The following is a 23398-nucleotide window of genomic DNA, read 5'->3' on the forward strand; positions in this document are numbered from 1 at the left end:
AGGACATTTTGGTCGGAGTGGATCTGAACTCCAACTCAGGGCTTCTAGGCTGGTTGGGTTTTGTGTTGCATAACACTTATGGTTATGAAAAGACGGAAAATTCTGGCATCAAATTCCAGTCACCCTTCTAACTTAGGGGAAATGCTTGGCAGAGAAGAAAATAAACAATTGCAACACATGGTGAAGAATGAGGGCTGGTGGGAAAGGAGATTAGGGAAATACTGCTTCGTCTGTTAATCATCTACCGGGACGGGGAGAGTTTCTCCATGTCCATCTTATCCAACTACCTGATCAGCCACTTGCGTGGGCGGAATGCAAGGATCACCTGCGTGGGTAGACCCCAGGAACTTTTTGATAGAGCAATTACTGGCCAGTTTTAGGATAATGTGATCAACTCTCATCTTGGGAGAAACTGGTACAGTAGAGATCCAGTCACCACCACAGAGTCTTTCTCTGCTACTGCAGGTCAGTGGGCTACTGAGCACTTGGGTAGAGCGCTGGGGGTAAAGCTGGTCTGCAGGTTCTTTAGTGTTGCAAGCTCTTTAGTGTGTGTACCTCTGTGTTCTATTTACTATTTTTGAGAATAATTACATTTTCCCATTCCTTTTCCTCCCTCCAAATCCTCCCGTATAGCCCTTCCTGTTCCCTTTCAAATATGGCCTCCTTTTTCATGAATTGGTATTGCATGTGTCTATTCCTAAATATAACCTGTCCCACCCATACCATGTTACTTATATGTATGTTTTCAGGGCTGATCATTTAGCATTAGTAAATGGGGAAGATCACAGCTCTCACTACCAGCTTTTCTCAGTTGCCTATAGTTCTTTGTGTACAATCAATGACTCGTGGGATTCCCCTATCTCATTTTGTATGATTGTCAGTATCCTTGTTGGGGTCATGTTTGGGAGGTTATGTTGGTGAGACGTTTCTGATCTAGTTTCTGATGTTACTAGGTGACATAATCTCACAGTAAACTCGATCCCCTGGCTCCTACAATCTTTCTGCCACCTCTTCTGTAAAGTTTCCCCTCAGGTGCAGGAGTGTTTTTTAGATGTAGCCATTAGAACTGGGCCCCATAACTCTGCATTTTGATTGGTTTTGATTTTCTGTGGTGGTCTCTATTAGAAAGACAAGTTGGGGGTTTTGTTGTTGTTTGTTTTGTTGTTGTTGTTATTGGTGGTGGTGGTGGTGGTGGGGGTGGTGGTGGTGGTGGTGGTGTGTGTGTGTGTGTGTGTGTGTGTGTGTGTGTGTATTTTCTGATGGGGGTGAAGACTAAGTGAATAGAAGGATAAACGTTTATAGACTGTTTTTAGAGACTATGCAGGTTTAGTAAATTAGTGGTTTGTAGATTCTCTGCTAAGAACTGGGGCTTCACTAGCATTGAGATGTTGGTTAACCAGGTTTGCAATAACAGACATGGTTTTCCTCTTGTCGAATGGGTCTTAAGTCCAATTGGATAGTTTCTGGTTACTTTCAAACTATGTGTCTTACCGCTGCACCCTTAGGGTTAGTGGGTCGTGTTGCTCCTTGATGCATTCATAGGCATCATAGCTGGGTAGGACTGTCAGTTGCCTCCCTTCTTTTTCAGAAGGTTGTGTGATGCCTTCTAGTAAGTAACATCTAAGTCCTCAGGGAGGGGGCGTTCAGATCAGTTCCATTTCCGGTCTCTAGTCTTTGTTTCCAAAGTGCATGGCGTCTTCAACAGTAAAGACTTACCTTTCACTGTTAGGGGGTAACCAAGGGCAACAGCAGTAGACTGTATGTCTCTGACATCCCTAGACAAAAACTCAAAAGTGGGCTTTTTTTTTTTTATATGTTTTTTTTTTTTTAACTTGAGTATTTCTTATATACATTTCGAGTGTTATTCCCTTTCCTGGTTTCCGGGCAAACATCCCCCTAATCCCTCCCCTCCCCTTCTTTATGGGTGTTCCCTCCCATCCTCCCCCATTGCCGCCCTCCCCCAACAATCTAGTTCACTGGGGGTTCAGTCTTGCAGGACCAAGGCTTCCCCTTACACTGGTGATCTTACTAGGCTATTCATGGCTACCTATGAGTTCAGAGTCCAGGGTCAGTCCATGTATAGTCTTTAGGTAGTGGCTTAGTCCCTGGAAGCTCTGGTTGCTTGGCATTGTTGTACATATGGGGTCTCGAGCCCCTTCAAGCTCTTCCAGTTCTTTCTCTGATTAAAAGGGGGCTTCTTATGTCTGGTATTGGGAGTTTTGTTAGGCAATCTTTAATTTTGGAGGACCCCGTCACCAGATGAGAAAAGTTTATTAAAACTATATTTGCATATTTATACATAGAATTACATGTATTACAGAGTGTTTTAAGCTAAGAGTTGTGTATGGAAGACACTATTTACTTACAGTGAGCCATCTACCACCTTCGGCTCTTACAGTCTTTCCACCTCTTCTTCCTCAGACATCCCTGATCCTTGAGGGGAGTGGTTGGATGAAGACATCCTGTTTAGGACTGAGCGCCCTAAAGTCTCTCACTCTCTGCACACTGTCCAATTTTGGGTGACCGTGTTAATTCCAATCTACTGCAAGAAGCTTTTCTGATCAGAGTTTAGTGGGGTGCTAATCTAAGGGTATAGCGATGTATTCATTTTATTGCTATGTTCAGTTAACAGAGTAATAATAATAGGTTTTCTTCTAAGTCATGGCCCATCTTAGACAATTGAGCAGGTCTGGATGCCATCTCATGGGATGGACCTTAAATCCAATGCAAAAAAAAAAAAGAGCTATTGTTTCTTCCCATAATGTTTGTGTCACTATTGCACCAAGATATCTTGCAGGCAGATCTCTGTTGTGGGTCTTAGAGGTTGTATCAAGGTGATATTGATGAATACGTTTCTCCTCCTATAGTGTGTATAGTATCTCCCAGAACCATGAATGTTAGTTAGTAAGGGTGAAGCTTCTAGTTGGGTACCAGCTTAGTTTCTCTATGTATGACAACATAAGTAATGTCGTCTTCAGCGATGGGGCTTACCAATAGCCTGAGAAACAGCCCGTGGTATTTATTTGGTGGCATAAGATATCTAGCTGGGGCATTGTCTCCCCCATTATATGGTTATTCTATTTAAATTCATTCCATAAATGTATATATTTTAGGAAGCATCTACAGTAGCTGATTTCCATATAATTTTCCAAATGGCTTTTAATATTAGTCGTCATTCTTTATATTCCCTCATTTGTTCTGTTCTCTCATTACCCTCCCCATCTAATCCTCATATTCTAGTTTTCTCTTTGTACATCTATAAGACTATGTTGTATAGACTTGATCTCATTGACACAGTAAAGGACTTTCTGAACAAGACACTAGCAGCACAGGCATTAAGAACAACAATTAATAAATGGGACCTCATGAGGCTAAAATGCTTCTGTACAGTAAAGAACACGATTATTTGGGTAAAGCAGTAGCTGCAGAATGAAGAAGAAAACATATTCTTTTAGGAATCTTCACAAGTTACACATCTGGTGGACTCATATCTAAACTGTATAAAGAATTTAAAAAGAAAAGCCCCGAACTTCAAGAAAATAAACAATGCAATTAAAAGGGGGATACAAAATAAATAGCAAGTTCTCAAAGGACCAAATACAAATAGTTGAGAAGGACTTAAGGAAACGCTCAACATCTTCGGCCATCAGCCAGATGTAAATGAAAGCAACTTTGAAATTTCAACTTACTCTAGTCAGAATGGCCAAGATCATAAAACAAATGCCAACACGTGCTAGTGAGAATGCCTGGAAAATTTATTCACTGGTGGTGGCAGGGCAAACTGATACAGCCACTGGGAAAACCAGTGTCGGGGGTCCTCAGAAAACTGAAATCCAGTCTGTCAGAAGATCCAGCTACAGCACTTTTGAGCATATGCCCACAGGACTCTCCACCCCACTGCAGAGACACTTATCATCCGTGTTCATTGCTGTTCTACTCAGACTAGCCAGAAATCGGAAATAACCTACATATCCATCAACTAATGAGTGGGTAACGGAAGTGTGATTTATTTGCGTAATGGAATGTTAAGAAAGAAAGATGGCGTTGTGAAATTTGCAGATAAATAGATTAAGCTAGAAAATAAATCATTCCTAGCGAGATAACTCAGACCCCAAAAGACAAATGTTGTGTGTTTTCTCCTATATATGTGTGTTACCCTTTCAGTCTTCAATATGTATCTACAATCTGAATAACCTCAGGGATTAGATCAGTAATGGGTTAGTAATTTTCCAAATTGTGACGCTGTCTCCTGCTCTGGGCTGACTTGAATTTATTCTCTGGCTTCACAGAACACGGGGCTCTGGCGTGTCCTCCTCTGCAAATTCTCTTCCTTTTTCCATGTGGACTGAATTTCTCTTCCTAGAGGTGGCTTTTGCAGAGGTGAGTCCTTGCTATGTCGTGTCCCCACATCTGTGCTCATGTCTCGTCTTCCCTTCTACTCTGGAGTTTCCTTGAAGTCGTGGCTATCACAGTACATATCCCAGTTCTCCATGACAAGTAGATTCAATGGTTATTTACTGAATTCGGGTTTTCTGGCAGAACAAATGTGGACAAAGCAGCACCAGGCCCTGCGCCCCACAAGAGCTGCCCACGGGAAGCTTCATAGAAACAGAGATGCCGTGGCCTGGCCCTTGTCTACGTTCTGCAGAGCCTCCGGTCCAACTTTGTTCCAAATGAGCCTCACTGCTGCTCTTTGGGTTGCTGTATTCGGTGAGTGGCGGGCAACAAGGCCAGATGGACAAGCGGCAGTCACTTATAAGACTTAAAAATACGAGATAGCTGGGTTAGTAGCGATTCAGCTTCAGCGATAAGGGATTTATCTGGCTGGCTGGAGTTAGTGTCACACAACAGGGGCCGTTCTAGGTGTTTAACCTAGAATTTCTTATCTAAGTCATCGAGGCAACCTGTTTCCCAACCAGGATTTGAAATACATGTATATTGTCTAACAGCAACCGAACATATTTAACAGCCCCGGGGTTGCTCTGGAATGGAGAAACGGGGAGTGTACTTCCACTGGGGCTCTTAAATGGTAGCTTAGCTGTGTATCACCACTCATTTCTAATAGGGGAAGTAGTATTAAGATTTATCTATCTCAGGACTTCTGTTTTCTCTTCTATGTAGCGCGGAGGCTGGACTTGAATTCACAATCTTTCTTCCCACCGTGTCTGGCTTATTGTGTCAGTTCAAACGAAACAATACCTATTAAGGCAAATTTATAGGAATTTTTGGTTTTGCATATACGTACTCTGAGCAGAGATAGACAATGTAGGCTGATGACACTTACGTCTGTCTCCTATTTTATATAGTAGAGAAGAGATAAAAATATAGCCTTCACTCATCGTCGTCACCATTTATCAACAGACTTTATTTGCACATCTCTCATGGATTCATGACAGAGAAATAGTACATTTTTTATTTTTCTTGGTAGAGGAGAAAAGAATTGTTCTCTGTCTAAAATTATACCACTAGAACGCTAAGACGCTACATCTCAGGGAATAACATTCGGTGTTCCTGTCCCCTTTGGTGTCCAGGAAAATGTGGCCCACCACCTGATTTACCCTACGCCCTGCCAGCAAGTGAGATGAACCAGACAGACTTTGAAAGTCACACTACCCTGAGATACAATTGTCGCCCTGGCTATAGTAGAGCGAGCTCAAGCCAGAGTCTCTACTGTAAACCTCTGGGGACATGGCAGATTAATATCGCCTGTGTCAGTAAGTACCGACATTTACCTTTCTCTCTTGTGCGTCTGTCAGTTTTGGACAGTTGTCTCACGTTAGATAATTATTGCGTTTTTAAGTGAGTTCATCAGCCAGCAATTTCAATATACACAAGTATGGGTCTTGTGGAAAGCAGGATAAAAGAAAGTAGAAATGAAGAGACATGCTAATTGCAATGAGGAAAGATAAACTGTACTGGGGAGTTCTGTGCCAACAAGCTAGGGTCGTCGGAGGGGAGAGGGCCTCGGTTGAAAAGATGCCTCCATAGGACTGGCGGTTGGCAAGTCCGTAGGGCATTTTCTTAATTAGTCGTTGATGGGGGAGACCCCAGCTCATTGTGGGTGGTGCCATCCCTGAGTTGGTCCTTCTGGATTCTATAAGAAAGCAGGTGACCTAAGGTTGATTCCTGGAACTCATGTAAAGGTGGAAGGAGAGAACTGACTTTCCAGAGTTGTTTTCTGACCTCCACATGCATGCTGTAGCACGTGTAGCACGCCTTCACCTTAACCCCCAAACAATAATAACAATGACAATAATAGTAAAAATAGTAATGATAATAATAATGATAAAAACATTTTAGGATTAAATGGCCAGAAAGTAGTAATCTTACTCAAACACATGGTGAATGTTTGTTTTTATACGTAGAATCTAGATTTCAAAATGCATGTGTATACATTTATGCATACATACATGATTGCATGCATACACACATAATACCTTCTACCATAATACATGAGTACATACATAATACATGCACACATAATACAGGCATACATACATGCAACATGCATATATGCATACATACATACATACATTAGGTAAAGGACAATGGCCACAATGGTTAGTAAATATGATAAAATACAATGCTATTCATATATGAAAGTGTCACAATGAAACTCACTATTTTGTATACTAATTTAAAAATTAAGTAAAACTGCACAAAATAAACTATCTCATGGCTTTGGAAGATCAGATTATTCACTATGAGCAGGGAATACATCTATTCTGTCCTCCAACAGTAACAGCATGTAATCTCTCTCTCTCTCTCTCTCTCTCTCTCTCTCTCTCTCTCCCTCTCTCTCTCCCTCTCTCTCTTTCTCTCTCATAATCAAGGAAATAGTTCTTGCTAAAATACACCAGGGTGAAAATGAAGAATCAAAATTTGTGTTCATTCTCCTCCCAGAACAAAAATTCAGTGAGTCAGACTCAGATAAACATGGCTCAAAACAAGCAGTTCTTTCCGTACGTGGAGGCGGACATAGCCCGTTAGTCTCTAATTGCAGTGCCCGTGGATGGTGGGAATCACTTACTATCATTTTGATTTTCCTTTAGAAAAGTCATGCAGGAATCCAGGAGACTTACAGAATGGAAAGGTGGAAGTTAAGACAGATTTCTTGTTTGGATCACAGCTAGAATTCAGCTGCTCAGAGGGGTGAGTGTGAAGTAATTTATAAATAATTCTTCTAAATTAACTTTTAAAATCACTACTTTCAAGTTCTGAAGTGCTATGCGTTGAGAGTTCTCACTTCCATTCCATCTCCTTCCTGTGCTAAAAAGGAATTGATTTTTTTTCATTTCTTTTGTATCATTGTAGTGTTTCTTATTCAAATACAAGTCAAGAGATCAGTACATGTTTCTGATAACACACTTAGTTCATTTTTAAACTATTCAAGTGATATATACACACACATATAAATATATTATAAATATAATTATGACAGGGTCTCACTATGTAGCCATCACTAACCTAGAACTCCCTACATAGACCAGGCTCACCCTAAATATACAGAGAGCCACCTGGCTCTGCCTCCTAAGTGTTAGGATTAAAGGTTTGCATCATTAAACCCAGCTGGGTTCAGTTTTTTATATTGAATTTATTCTTGAAAATTGCACATGTGTATTGTGAGAATGTCATACATGTATACAATGAAATAGGACTATATATATACATATATATGTGTATATATAAACCCTATTTCCCCTTCCAACTTCCCTATATTTCCCACAACATGCCCTCCTCTCCCAACTTCCTGTTTTTATTTATTTGTTTGTTTGCTTGCTTTTTTACAATTTACTAAGTGTATTAGTACGGCCCATATGTGCCCTAAACAATGGAAGTGGCCACATGCTCAAAAAAAAAATGGGAAAACTGTAGTTTTGAATCACACTTGACTTTTATACTCATCAGTAAATCCTGGACATATTTTATGCTTGAATGCAGAGAGATTCTTCATTAATTTCTTCTCAGAAATTATAAAATTTTACTGTATGGTTATGTCCTGGCTTAACTTTTGGAACTGACTCATGGATATTTCCAATCTTTGGATGTTCTCAACGATGTTCTGATGCCTTTGTAAAAATGTATTTACAAACTACTATTGTGCATAAGTGAACCAATTGTCCCTTGATAACCAGTATTAGCCATGCTGGCCTTCAGAATAACCTCCTTTTTCACCTTCATGAGTGGGATTTCAAATGATACGTAAGAGGCCGTGTACTCAGTTAAACTTAATGAGTCACAAAACAAAAAGATACAAATGGGACTTGCAGAGAGATGGATGAGTGATGGGGTAGGAAGGAGTTAAAAGGGGGCAGATATGACATCAATCAGAATATATTATTGATAAGTATGAAAGTATCAGATATCCTGTGGGTACTGCAGCTGTTCAATTTTTGCTGGCGGATGATGCTAGAGAATCTTGAAGCTAATCTAAGTTTCCTTCTCTTATAGAAAACTTAGATCTCGTTTGGCTGCCTGAAGATAGTATTCTCTATGTGTGAAATCCAAGGTTTACCTGCAGTTGTTTTTCTTGTTTTATTTTGAGACAAGATTATTATTAAGTGGCCCAGGCTGCTCTCAGACTCACAAGTCTCCAGTGTAATTCTCCAAAGTTACTGGGATTATGTGTGAAGACCTCTGGAACTAGCCCTTACTCTCTTTTTAAAAAGTTAACTTTATGTATTTGTGTGTGTACATATGTAATGTGTGCATGTATGCATGTACATAAGTGCATACATGCCATGGTACACACATGGAACTGAAGACATTTGCAGGAGTCAGTTCAGTACCTGCAGGGTCCCTGGGATCACACTCAGGTAGTCAGAATTGGCAGCAAGTGCCATGTTTAACGATTTTTAATATTTTTTTTCCGGAGCTGGGGACTGAACCCAGGGCCTTGCGCTTGCTAGGCAAGCGCTCTACCACTGAGCTAAATCCCCAACCCCTTTTAATTTTTTTTATCTAGGCTTGCATCTCTCTGTCTCTGTCTCTGTCTCTGTCTCTCTCTCTGTGTGTGTGTGGGGGGGATGTATGTGAGGGTGTGAGTACATTGAAAAGGACAGAAGATGTTGGATCCTTGGGAGCTGGAGTTACACATGATTGTGAGCTCCCGGTGGGTGTTAGGAACCGTGTTTCAGTCCTCTGGAAATGCTCTTAAATGCTGAGCCATCACTTAAGCCCCCTTACTTGTTTGTATAGGAGCATTTGGTCCAGTTTTGATGCCATGTAATGGACAATTCTAATATGCACATTAATGTTAATATATAGGTCACTGTAACCTTTGCTTGAAATGCATTAGGAAACACTCCATTACAATGTATAATAATCTTTTTAAAAATGGAATTAATTTTTAAAGTCAGTGTCATGGTTTGAATATGCTTAGCCCAGAGAATGGCACTATTTGGAGGTGTGGCCTTGTTGGAGTAGGTATGGTCCTGTTAGAGTAGGTGCGTCACTGTAGGTGTGGGCTTTAAGATCCTCATTTTAGCTGCCTGGAAGCCAGTATCTGCTAGCAGCCTTCAGATGAAGATCTCTCAGCTCCTCCTGCCCAATGTCTGCTTGGTTGCTGCTATGCTCCTCCCTTGATGATACTTGACTGAACCTCTGAACCTGTAAGCCAGCACCAGTTAAGTGTAGTCCTTATAACAGTTGCCTTGGTCATGGTGTCAGTTTACATCAGTAAAACCTAAGACAGAAGTTGGTACCAGGAGTTGGGTATTGCTGTGATAGGCCTGACCATGCTTTTGTTTGGAAGAATGTGCATTTTGGGACTTTGGATTTGGAAAGTGGTGGAATGCTTTAAGTGGGGCTTAATGGGCTATCCGAGTAGGAATAAGGAAGACTTTGTTGCTGGGAGTGATTTGAACTATGCAGATCTGGCCCAAGAGATACCAATGGAGAAAAATTTCAGTACATGGCCTAGAGACTATTTTTGTGGTATTTTGGTGAAGACAGTGGCTGATTTTTGCCCTTGTCTGAAAAGTCTACCTGAGGCAAAGGTAAAGGCTAAGGTAAGGTAATTGCATTGGTAAAGGACGTCTCAAAAAAGCCCAGCAGAGACTTTGTTCTCTGGTTAGGTCTCATGGAGAGCATTTTGATCAAACATAGCAAGCTTAGAAAGGAAAAATACAAAATATATGATTTGAGCATTAAAGGGGCACCAGGAAGTAGAATACAGCTGAGTCCTATGTTCTAGGAGATAACGGATTAAAGGAATGAGATTTTGGGGAGACCCCACCCAGCTAAATTTAGATCCAAGCATAGTGGTACATACCTTTAATCCCAGGAGACAAAGCCAAGCAGATCACTGAGTTCAAGTCCAGCCTGAGACAGAGCAAGTTCTAGATGAAGAAAAGCTTAAATCCAGGCATGGTACACGCCTTTAATCCCAGGAGACAGGCATGCAGATCTCTGCGTTTCAGGTTTCCGTGACAGCCAAGCTTAGGCAGTTGGAAGGAGTTGGAAAACAGAAAGCTGGTGATAATGTAATTGAATGGGGGTTGAGTGTTGGGGGATGGAGGGGAGGTTCCAGCCCCACCAAGCAGTGAAACTTGGCAGCTTCAACTATGTGGCTCTGGCTTTTGAGGCAAGAATAGAAGGAACTACTGGGACAGTTGATGCTAGTCAGCTGGAGCTAAGAAATTATTGGTGATTAAAAAGAGATCAGCATCACTGAGGTGAAATCTTCTGGTAAGTGTTCTCTGAGAGCACTAAGAAGCTGTGTTCCAGAGGTAGCCAAGGTTGAACCTCATGCAGCTACTAAACTTGGTAACATATAAGAGTCACCCAAGAGGTACAGGTTTCGAAGGTATGAAGGGGTCATGGAGAGCAACTGAGGCTCGGCACTGTGAGAGACCATGGAAGGCCATTGGTGAAGGTGCAGCCTCTGTAGCAATTGATGGCCTAGGACTGAAGGGGTCATGCAAAGAAGGTAAGGCTTGGCACCATGGAGAGAGTCTATGAGAGGCTATTGGGGAAGCCTCGTTGGAGTAGAAGATGTCAGTGTATTGGAGATCCATGTACCATGGGTTGATCATCAAGAACAACTACAACAATGAAACACAGCCTAGAATGCTACAGAGGGCGGAGCTGGAAAAGTGATGTCAGCCCTTTGGAGGAGCTCAGAAGCTCATGTGTGAATTCCAGACATTGAAACAAGAAGCTATAACCATTGAAGGTGCCTTGGAGACCCCAAGATGTTCGAGATGCCAGAGCCTTGTGATATCTGCTGAGGAAAGCTGCTAACAGGGAGTTAATTGAATCAGCTGAGAAGAAAGAAGTTTGTTGCAGTCAACAAAGATGAAAAAGGAGTTGGAGATCTGAAGCCCACTTTGACATCAGACATGGAGATGCAGAGTTTGGAGTTTACCCGGCTGGTTTCCTGTCTTGCTTTGGGGATTACAGTTAAGTAATTGGATGAATCTCAGAAGAATCAGAGAACTTTGGACTTTTAACATTGTTGAGACTTCTCTAAACTATGGGAACTTTGGAAGTTGGAGTAAATGTATTTTTCATTATGATATGTTTAGGTATGGTCCCCATAGATTCATGTTTCAACAAGCCTGTGGGGGGGGCAGGGAGTGGAATATCACGATTTGAATATGCTTAGCCCAGAAGTGGCACTATTTGGAGGTGTGGCCTTGTTGGAGTGGGTGTGTCGCTGAGGGCATGGGCTTAAGACCCCCATCCTGGAAGTCAGTCTTCTCCTAGCAACCTTCAGATGAAGATGTAGAACTTTCAGCTCCCCTTTTCCATGACTGCCTGGATGCTGCCATGTTTCTGCCTTGATGATAATAGACTGAACCTCTGAATGTGTAAGCCAGCCCCAAATAAATATTGTTCTTTATAAGACTTGCCTTGATCATAGTGTCTGTTCACAGCAGTAAAACCCTAACTAAGACAGTTAGCATAAAGAGGAATGGGTTTTATTGTGATGTTTTTGTGCCTATTTGTCACTATACTTTTTGACTTTTAAGCTAATCTTTAACATACAAAGGAATGGGTTTGTTGTGGCATTTTCAAATATATGTGTCATTACACTTTGTTCTCCTTCATCCCCTTCTCCCAAAAAATGCTCTCTATGACTCCTTAGCTAAGAAAACATTTCTTCATTTTAACGTCTCTCTGTTTAGTCACCTTTATATAATTTAATTTAAAATATGAATCCCATTAATACCTTTGACCTTCTGTCATCTAGATATATCTTAATTGGCTCATCCACTAGTTATTGTGAGATCCAAGGCAAAGGAGTTTCCTGGAGTGATCCTCTCCCAGAATGTGTAAGTAAGTAGAGATTTCTCTGACTTGGCTAAAACCATAAATGTCTTAGGGAACAATTCTGTGCATCCTCACTGAAACTTATTCCCTCTCTCTATACATATTTGCTAGAATTTTATCTTTGTTATGATGTCCTCCCTGAACACTTCTTTCTCTTTTACTAATTTCTCAGTTGCCAAGTGTGGGATGCCTCCAGACATCAGCAATGGGAAGCACAGTGGTAGAGAGGAAGAATTCTTCCCATATCGTTCCTCAGTCACCTATAAGTGTGATCCTGACTTCACACTCCTTGGCAATGCCTCCATTACCTGCACTGTGGTGAACAAAACAGTAGGTGTTTGGAGCCCAAGCCCTCCTACCTGTGAAAGTAAGTCACAGGGACATATTGTTTTCAATTGTTTCACTTATGTTTTACTTAAAAATGGAGGGAGGTGAATTTACTGTGGGAAGTAGAGTCATTTAAAGATAACAATTAACGAGTGTGTAGATGTACCTATTATTAGAGATACTCAATGCATTAGAGTGCAAGTAACATCATATCACGTTGATTTAGTAAAGGAAGAGTTTCTTTTTATTCATCTATAACCTGTTCTAAGGTGTTAGCTACACACAGGCCATCTTGCCTGGAAAGCATCCTGGACAAGCCAACAGCTTTGAATAGAGCTTAGCAGTCCAGGTGACATTGACCTCATGGCATTCCTTGTAATCTCTTTAGTAGAAGAAAGAAAGATGAATTCTATCCTTTGTCTGGGAGTGAGCACATCACCACCTTCTATTTAGAACTAGTAATATGTTTGTATGTCTGTTCCTGAACTGAAAGTATTTATTAGGCCTAAGAGTTTTCTGATGAATTCATTGAAGTGTTTTTGTTTGTTTGTTTTTATATAGGACAAGCCACCAGCAAACAGGGGCTGTTTGACTTCTTCCTTTACTACTTGTATTCCTTTTGCTTCTTATTCTTGTCTTATTGCTCTAGCCAGGGTTTCAAGCACTACAATGAATAAGAGTAGCAAGAGTAGGCTCCTTAGTTTCACTCCAGAGTTTAGAGGAAGCACTGTTTTCTTTTCCTATTTAGTTTGATGTTGGCTACAGGGCATAGGAAGCACATAGGTCCTGTGTTCATGCATAAGCACCAAGGAGACCATGAATGGTAACATGCACGCCTGTCTCTTCAAAGGGAAAGATGCATAACCTATCTTCCAGCCAGGAGGCTTGGGATGGATGTAGTTAATAGCCTGGTGACCTCTGCACTATCTTCATGGTAGGCTACACTGATTGCCCCAGACCCTTTCCCTGAGCTTGTTTATCTCAGTCGGTCTAGACTACCACCCTTCCCCAGATCTTTGAGCATTGTTTACCTTAAACCTTGCTCCATTAATCTATAAAAACCTATCTTTATGGAAGACATCACTTGAAATTTACACGAGTTTCAATGTAATCATGCCTTAAGCTTTGCTGTGCATAGGGGATTGAGTTATTCATCACAAGGAAACTTTTTATCCGAATTGTGCTGTTCTTTAAATATGCCTAAAATATACACTCCTGGAACCAACAGCGGCTACTCCGTCAGGTAAAGCTCAATTTCCTTCTTGCCTTTCCTGGATTGACACAGTGCTGGCCATGGTGTTTGCAGAGACCCCCACATATACAGATGTGCTGTTTATAGCCTTTGTAATGTTGAGGTGTTAGTCTCAGATTTCTACTTTTTTCGGGACTTTTATTGTGCAGAGATGTCGAGCTTTGTTGAAAGTTTTATCTATATCACTTGGGATGATCATGTGATTTCTGTATTTAAGTCCATGTATATTCTGAATATTATTACGTTACCTATTTACCTGTGTTGAAAAAACGTTCCATCTTTAGAATAATACCAATTTGGTCATGGCATATAATCACTTAAATGGTTTTTTTTTAAGTTGGTTTATAATTTTTTAAAAAATTTTTCTCTCATATAATACATCCTGACCACAGGTTCCCCTCCTTCCCCTCTGCTCCCCACCTCCCTTCTCCCCCAGACCCTCTACTTTTACCTCCCTTTGAAAAAGAGCAGGCATCCCAGAGACCTCAAGCAAACACTACATAGCAAGCTACAATAAGACCAGGCACATTCCATCACATCAGGGCTGGACAAGACAACCCAGTAGTAGGAAGTGTCACACAAGTGGGCAAAGAGTCAGGGACAGCCACCACTCCCGTTGCTATGGTTCCTACCAGAACACCAGGCTACCCAGCTATCACATATATGCAGAGAATATAAGCCAACCCAACAGGCTCCCTGATCTCCCTGAGCCTGCATGAGTCCCAGTCAGTTGAATCTGTGGACTGTGTCCTTATGATGCATCTCTGACCTCTCTGGTTCCTCTATCCTTCCTCCCCCTCTTCAGCGGGACTCCCTGGGCTCCACCTAATATTTGCCTGTGGGTCTCTGCATTTGCTCGCATCTGTTAATGAATGAAGTCTCTCTGGTCTCTTTGATAACCATTATGCTAGGCTGTGTTCCCAGCATACTCTGCAGGCAGGACAAACTGGAGGTGAAAGGCTTTGTGTCTGGGTTGGTGTTTCAATCCTCCCCTTGAGGCCTTGTCTGCTTACAGAAGATGGCTGGTTCAGGCTGTGTGTTCCCTGGTACTAGGAGTCTTTGCTGGGGTTCCTCACATAGATTTCATGGAGTTTTTATTGCACTAGGTTTCCACCTCGACCCTGAAATGTCCCCCAATTCCATTTGTTTCTCCCAATTTTTTCTCCCTTCCTCTACCTGATTCTTCCTGTTCCCAACCTTACCCTCCTCCTGTCCACCCACATAATCTATTCTACTTCTACTTCCTAAGGAGATCCTTGTGTCCCCTCTTAAGCCTTCCTTATTACTTAGCCTCTCTGGATCTGAGGACTGTATTTATGGTTGTCTTTTTCTTTATAGCTAATATTCACTTAGAAGTCAGTATAAACTATGTTTGTCTTTCTGGGTCTGAGTTACCTCATACAGGATGATGTTTTTTTCTAGTTCCATTCATTTGCCCACAAATCTCATGATGTAATTGGTTTTAACAGCTGAATGGTATTCCATTGTGTAATTGTACATTTTCTTATCCATTCTTCAGTTGAGGGACACCTAGGTTGTTTCCGGCTTCTGGTGATTATGAATAAAGTTACTTTGAACATAGTTGAGCACTTGGTAGGCACTTTCCACTAAGTTATATCCCCAGATCTCAACTTATCTGTGATAATGTATATGATGTGTGTGTATATGTGATTGTGTGTGCATAAGTCTGTATTTATGGTGTGTGTGTGTGTGTGCATGAGTGCCATTGTATGTATGTGGAGGTCAGAGGACAACCTTGTAGGTTGGTACTGACTATGTTTAGGCAGCCCCACTGCTACTCTGAGACAGGGTCTCATTATGTGACCCTAGCTTTCCAAAGACTTGGATTAGAGGGACACTCTACCATGTCTGTCATGCAACATGACAACTGCCCTTGTAGCTTTAGGGGAGTCTCTTATCTTATCACAGGATCACTGGAATCACAGATGCATGCTGCCATGCCTGATTTGTATGTGAGTTCTGGGGATTAGAACTTAGGTCCTTGTGTGTACTTTACCCCTTGAACCCCTTCCCCATATGCCTCATCTTTTAAAATCTACTTATCTGTTGTCACAATTCTGTAGGAATCATCTGTCCTTGGCCAAAAGTTTTGCATGGAACAATTAATTCTGGACTCAAGCAAACCTATAAATATAAAGACTCTGTGAGATTTGTCTGCCAGAAAGGGTTTGTCCTCAGAGGCAGCAGTGTAATCCATTGTAAGGCTGATGGCAGCTGGAGTCCTGTACCAGTGTGTGAGCTCAGTAAGTATGGACCATGACGGAGTTTCACAGTTGGCAGCTGAAGATACTCAGATATATCTGTGTGGACATACTTGTATGTCTAGGTTCTGAATCACAAAAATTTAAATTTGGACTAATAATTTTATCTTGTCTTCTTGTTGGGAAGAGGGTGATTTCAGTACTCACTCCCCTCAAGGTCATCTGTCACACGTGCTCATTCATCCTGCCATCCTAAGGAGAAGTGATGGTACTGTCGATGTAGAAGATTAGAATACAGGCTTCATTAATTTTTGGGAGTTCATTGGAAATTGTCTAACACAGTGATTTTGAAAGATGGATAATAAAATATCCCTTTCTAAGATTTGTACAAAAGTATTGTGTAGACTAAGATACCGTAAAACGATTAACTTGTGGATCATTGTAAGAGTGATAAAAGTTATAATATTAAGCTGGAATTAGTCTTGCTTCATAGAAAGAATTCAGGCAATAAGTCAATTGTGGGCAGTGTTATTGCCCTAATTTGGCAAATGGGAAAACATTTTCAGAAGTTGAGTCAAGGCCACACACTACTGCTAAGGGGAGGAGACCTCTGATACCTCGTACTCTTATTGTACCTGTGAGGCCCCATGAGCCTTATCTTTGGGACTTCTGAAACAGTTGGATAAGTAAGTAGCAATACAGTCTCTAGCCTGGAGTAGCATCTATTAAGTTGATTGAAACTAGTAAAGAAACCATTTGCTCTGTCTCAGATGATAATCAAAAGAGTGAAGACAAACTGAGAAGCATTTATTCTGCAGTCCATGGATACTTGATAGGACTATTGACAGGCCATTGAACTAGCAATAACACTAACCCTATGGAAACTGTTTCCTGGACTCATAAATGCTAGTTCCCATCACTGTTGGGTAAAAGATGTGCCTGGGATGGTCTGTTAACTGAACATTGTAATTTCCCCAAGCTCCATGCTGTGAGAAGCTCAAATTAAGCAGATGTCAGGAGCCAGATGTCTGTCCCTCCATCCAGCTTCCGTTACACAAGACAGAGAGTCCAGGGGAGGCAGCCGTAGCAATTGTATTCTCTTGTTTCTGAACAGTTCCATCTCGGAAAAGAAATGTTCCAGTAGGTTGGCAAGCAAAGAGTAGCCTCCAATTCCCTCTTACAGACTTGAAAACCTCAAGTCTGTAATTTGATCGTTTTTGATTCTGCTATAGAGTATGTATATGTGGCAGTGGGTACAGTTGGATGCAGGACTACTTATTGATACACCCTTTTCCCCTTTTCACAGCCCCTGCACTACAGGAAGGGATCTGTTGAGTGGATGAAGCGACTTGTTTCTTTCCAGTTCCCGTCTATGGCAAAATATAACCACATTAAGCTAATTAAGCCAATCTCAAAAGAATCATGTTTTCTCCCAGTCATGGTTTCTAAATTATATATGGGAGCATAGAATTGCATGAGTATATGATGTACAGGTAGAAGTGAAATAGAGGGGTGAAGGATATGGTATGCATTTTGGGGTCCATGTGGTTCTGCATCCCCCACTTTCTCCTGCTCAGGGTATCCAGGTGCAGCTGCACACTAGGCTGGAAGAATGAAGCTGAGTCCAGAATGGGTAGAGTTCTGCAGGATCCCAGTCCATCTGGGAGAGAATGCCTGGGATGGGGGCAGGGAGCTGGTGGGAATGAGGATGGGAAGGAGAAGGCCTTCTCCAAGGATCTTAGTGTTACACCTCTCTTAGGCAAAGGCCTGGTGATCTTCATGAAACAGCTCTCTGAGACAACCTTAGCTTGTGCACATGCTTTGCTTTGGGGTGGGTTTGAATGCACACACTTTATTCCGGATGAGCGAGGGGTATCTACGAACTTCGGAGAGCAGGAAGGAGTTTTCAGAGTAAATGAAAACAATCGGCTAGATTTTGGAGTTCTGTGAATGCCTCGGTTACACAGATAGACTTTCTGGGGATCGCAGGTGCTTGATGGACAGGTTCTTATCGGGAGAAAGGAAGCTGTAATCTCAGCACAGCTGCATGACATTCCACAGAGCAATCTAAACTAGCACGGCCATTTTAGAAAATGATCGCAGCAGTTCCCCTGAAGTCTGAGCATGGGGTTAATGCTTGATTCTACCAAAGAAATGAAAACAGATATCCACACAGAAGATTTTCACATGAAAGTTCAGAGCAGCATTGTCCATAACAGCCATCAACCCAAATACCCATCCATAGGACAACAGTGAAAACCTAGAGGAACTATACAATGGAATATCATACACAGTACAAACGAGGTACTGAAAAATGGCGAATGTGGACTAATCGTAGAGTATGGTGTCTAATAAAGAAAGCCAGCCACGAATGGAAAAGAAAATATATTGTGTGGTTTCAGTTATTTAAAAAGCTCAATGTAATACTTAAAAACAAATAAGCAAACCAACAACTGGAGTTTCTTTATGAGATGATAAAACCATCTTGAAATTGGGTAATACGGAAAGCCATACTCTGTGAATATTTTAAGACTGTCAGTCTGTGCTTTCTGAAGGAGTATCCTCTATGCCTCATGGCAAATGTTTGTAGATTCAATGCAATGAGAATGAACTCTAGATGTACATATTACATGTGAGGTAGCAGCATCAGGCAAGGAAAGCAAGACGTGACTCAAAGCCCAGTCCTGTTCAGTGCTTTGATTGTTCTTGTTCTTTCCTGGATGAGGGAAAATGGCTTTTGTTTCATTTCCCTAGTCAAGAAAACAAACACAGTTTTTGTTGTTTATGAAAGTTTCCCTGCCACTTTCATTTAGAAAACCTAATGCTTCAATTTAGAAATGAGACTCTCTAAATTACAATGGAGAGAAAAATTGCTGTCGAGTGCAGTTGGCACGGCACACGGAAAACACTTGGTAGTGCCTTTGGTTATAATCTGTCCTGTGCTGGACTAAACTTGGCAAAGTCCCTATATGTTTTCTAGTGTGGATAATATGCGAGCTATAGAACTCTAGTTCTTGTTGGTACCCTTTGCTCAGACACGTTCCCTGAGAGCTATGGCAGCCCTGTTAAAAATGTTCTCTTTCTCTCTTCCTTATTTGGTGAGCAGATAGCTGCACTGATATTCCAGACATTCCTAATGCTGCCCTGATAACCAGTCCCAGGCCAAGAAAGGACGATGTATATCCAGTGGGCACTGTGCTCCGTTACAACTGTCGTCCTGGCTATGAACCTGCTACGAGAGAGCCCATGACTGTGGTTTGTCAGAAAGATCTCAGCTGGAGCCTGCTCAGGGGGTGTAAGGGTGAGTATTGCTTTTCAAAATGTGCATTATTAAATGTCTAAGTGACTGGACCTTGTGCTTCAAATGAATATAGTCTTATCACTTAACATAAAAATGGAATTCACTATTTTGACCCAGGATTAAATTATTTAATACCAAAAGTAACCATAAAGCTTCAGGCGCTAAGAATGTAAATCTTTCTGTGGACTACTCTAGAATCAGACAAAAATAGACAGAGAAGTCTGACAGCAAGCAAAGTTCAGCTTCACATTCACTGCTGGTGGATCTGGGGTGGAGCTCACAGCTCAAATCCTGTCAGAGCGAGACTCTACGATCCTTCCTTTGCCATGTGAAGTTTGGGGGTTCTGGCAGAAGGAAAAGTCTATGTGACCATCATGATATCAGCTAGCTGCAAATTGGTGTGTGTTTTGTAGTTCTTGAGAAACATGTAGGTTGACACCTAACAGAGTTACTCCTGACCCAGAATTCTTACCTCAGCAGTATAGAAAGATACCTCTTACATAGTCTGTTTATGGGAACAAAAGAGGAGCTTCGGCAGGTAATTATGATTTTGCAGACCTCAGTGAAATTTCTTTTTCTTTTTTTTTTTGTTGTTCTTTTTTTTCGGAGCTGGGGACCGAACCCAGGGCCTTGCGCTTCCTAGGCAAGTGCTCTACCACTGAGCTAAATCCCCAACCCCGCTTTTTTTTTTTTTTTTTTTTAAATCTAACAGAAGCTTGTCCTTTTAGCAGTAAAAGCAGACTCTGATTACAGGAATTTTTATGCTATGGATCAGATCTGAAAAATGTATTAGTGAATCCAGATAACACATGAAGTTGTTTTGATTGACCTGCCAGTGGGTCGTCCCACTCCAGGGCTTAAAGACAGGGTAGAGGAATTGAATCATTCAAAGAAAACGTAAAATTAAAACGACAACCACCATCAATGAAGTAACTCTGGAATTACTATGAAAAGACAAAACACACAAACATAAAGTCTAGAAGAAGAAAAGAAACATAGATTAAAGTCTCTAACAAATTATTTTTATTGACAATAGTTTCAGCAAAATCATAGAAAAAACACCACCAAAATCTAAGAAGAGTATGTCAAAGGGAAGCGGCATAGTGAGTACCAAAAAGACTGGAACAGAAAATAAACTCCCTTGATAGTTTATAGTGAAGGAAACTAAATATATGGAACAAAGAAAGGGTATTGTAAACTGCAAGAAAGAAATGTTAAGTCATTTGTAAATACAGACCCATTAGACTAACGGCTGATTTTTTCCAGTTTTTATGCAAAAGGGATTGAACTGATGTTCTACAAGCTTAGAAATACCACATATGCTAGCCCACACTACCGTACCTAGCAAAAGTATCAGTCATAATCAAAGGAGAAATAAAAATGACACATGGTAAAAACACATTACAGTGATTTATGGCCATGATGCTCTCTCTACAGTGATATTGAAATGAATACTTAAGTCACAAGAGAAGGAGAAACACACCACGAGGTCACAGGAATAAGTAATTCTAAAATAGTTAAATCTAAGGAGGTCTAAGAAAACACCACCATAACAACAAATGACAAGAATTAAAACTGTTTAATAATAACTCTTGATTCTCCAATAAAGAGACAGAGTAACAGATTGAGTTATAAAACAGGATCCAGCTTTTTTTCTTTCTTCAAGAAAGAACAACCCCCACTCTCACTGACAGATGCCCACTTTGGGTATAAAGATGGGGAAGATATTCAATAAAATGGAACTAGAAAACAAGCAGCTTTAGCCCTTCTGTTATCTGACAAAATAAAATTCCAACAAAGATTAGTCAGAGGAAATAGAGGGTTATGATATACTCACAAAAGAAAATATCTGCTAAGAGATTATTATATTTCTGTGCATATATGTACCAAATTTAGAGACACTTAATTTCATAAAAGGAATATTATTAGACATAAAAGTATAGATTAATCAAAATAGTCATAGTGGATTATTTACTGCCTCACGCTCATCAATAGACAGAAACTAGGTGGAGAAACATTGGACTTAATAAAACAGACCTGACATGCATCTACAGAATACAATAAAGATTACACATTCTTCTTAGCCAGCCACAGAACTTGTTCCAATATTTAGACAAAGTTTCAACAAATATAAGAACATTAAAATAACATTCTATATTCCTTTGGGCAACAATAGAATAAAGATGGCTGTCAGTAGAAACTACACACTACTGAATGACAATTGGGCCAATGAAAAACCGAAGAAGAAACCTAAAACTTCCTATAATGGGATAAATAATTAAACCACAATATGTCAAAATCTATGGAACACAATGAAGGAAATCTTAAGAGGGTAATTTATAGCACTAAATGTTTGCCTAAGTTTTTTAGAGCTGTCAAGTTAATAACTAATACACCTAAAAGACTCGGAAAATGATATAAAAACACACACACAAATAGTGTAATGACAAAGATAATACTAGGGTCAAAATTAAGAAAAATACAACAAACAATACAAAGAATTGAACTGAAGAGTTGGTTCTTTGGTGAGATTTACAAGATTGGCAAATGTAAAGCTAAATCAATGAAAAGAAAGAGAATGAGGATCCAAATTAACAAAATCATAGATGAAAAGGAAAACATTATAGCAAACACTTAGGAAATCCAAAGGATCATAAAAAACAAATTTTAAAAAATCTATATTACATTCAATAGGAAATGGGTGGAATATCTATGTGCATGTGACCAATCGGAGTTGAAACAAGATGAAGTAAATGATTTAAAAAGATCCAAAACACCAATAACATAAGAGCAACAATTAAAAGTCTCCCAGTAGAAACTTCACAGAAAGACCAACAGAATCAACTAACAAGAACCCTTGGGGCTCTCAGAGTCTAAACCACCAACCAAAGAACATACCCAGGCTGGACTGCATATATGTAGATGTGCAGCTTGGTCTTCATGTGGGTCCCAAACAGCTGCAACAGGGGCTGTCCCAAAAGCTGTTGTCTGTACGTGGGTTAGTTCTTCTAGCTGGGCTGACTTATCTGGCCTCAGTAGGAGAGGCAGTGCCCAGGTAGGAGGATATCCAGGAAGGGGACACCTGCTTAGAGGGGAAGGGAAGGGTAAGGATTGTGGGAGAGGTAACTGGGAGGGGCCAGTGAGTGGGATGTAAAGTGAGTAAGTTTAAAAAAATTAAATTTAATTTTAAACAAAGGTCTTCCAATTTGAAAATATCTCAGGGCCAGACAGATTCAACACAGAATTATTTCTATCGGATCTTCAAATAATAAATAATAACAATACTCTTTAAGTTTGTATGTAAAATAGAAAAGGAAGGATCGCTTTTCTTCCCCACTAAACCTGTATTATCCTGATACCAGAACCAGATAAAAGTCCAACTAAAAAGGTAAAATTATAGGTTAATGATGAACACAGACGCAAAATGTCTCAGTAAAATAATCATAAACTGAATTAAAGATCACATCAAATAGATAATCCACCATGATCAAGTCAGCGTCATCCCAGAGTTGTGTAGATAGATGGCCCAACATATGTAACAATAAATATAATTCACAAATAAATAGACTCAAGGACAGAAACCATGGGAACATCTCAGTAGGTATAGAAAAGGGTTTTGACAAACTCAACATCTCTTTATAATAAAAGCCCCAGAGAAACTGGAGGTACATAGGCATACCTCAAAATAATAAAGGCAACATATAAGATACCTACAGCTCACACAGTGCGAAATGGAAGAGAACTCACATTATTTCCACTAAAATATAGAAGAGCAGCCTTCTCTCCGTGTCCATGTATATTCAATAGAGTACTTGAATGCTTCGCTAAAGCAATAAGACAAGTATAGGAGATAAGGGTATACGGATAGGAAAGGAAGACTTGTCCTTATTTGTAAATTATTTAATTCCTATATATAAAATACCCTAACCCTAAAGATTCCATCAAAACTCATTTAGCTAATAAATGTATTCAGCAAAGTTGTAGGATACAGAATTAATACATAAAATCAGTAGCCTTCTT

General features: G+C 40.4%; 1 protein-coding gene across 2 annotated transcripts in view; it reads left to right on the plus strand.

Annotated features, from left to right (window-relative positions):
• The first annotated feature begins 308 nt into the window (after window positions 1-308).
• C4bpa (complement component 4 binding protein alpha) overlaps window positions 309-23398 on the plus strand; it is a 34401-nt gene continuing 11311 nt past the window's right edge. Inside the window, exons 1-9 of one of the 2 annotated variants that reach the window (XM_032915196.1) lie at window positions 309-465; window positions 4290-4380; window positions 4540-4710; window positions 5532-5714; window positions 7053-7152; window positions 12197-12282; window positions 12449-12643; window positions 15940-16119; window positions 19184-19378. In XM_032915196.1, coding sequence (XP_032771087.1) covers window positions 4545-4710; window positions 5532-5714; window positions 7053-7152; window positions 12197-12282; window positions 12449-12643; window positions 15940-16119; window positions 19184-19378 — 1105 coding nt within the window. In that variant the 5' untranslated portion in view covers window positions 309-465; window positions 4290-4380; window positions 4540-4544. Of the gene's footprint in view, window positions 466-4289; window positions 4381-4539; window positions 4711-5531; window positions 5715-7052; window positions 7153-12196; window positions 12283-12448; window positions 12644-15939; window positions 16120-19183; window positions 19379-23398 lie in introns of those variants that run through there. The other variant, XM_032915197.1, reaches the window with a different exon arrangement.

This window comes from Rattus rattus, chromosome 10 (assembly GCF_011064425.1).
Source record: "Rattus rattus isolate New Zealand chromosome 10, Rrattus_CSIRO_v1, whole genome shotgun sequence".
Taxonomy (NCBI): Eukaryota; Metazoa; Chordata; class Mammalia; order Rodentia; family Muridae; genus Rattus; species Rattus rattus.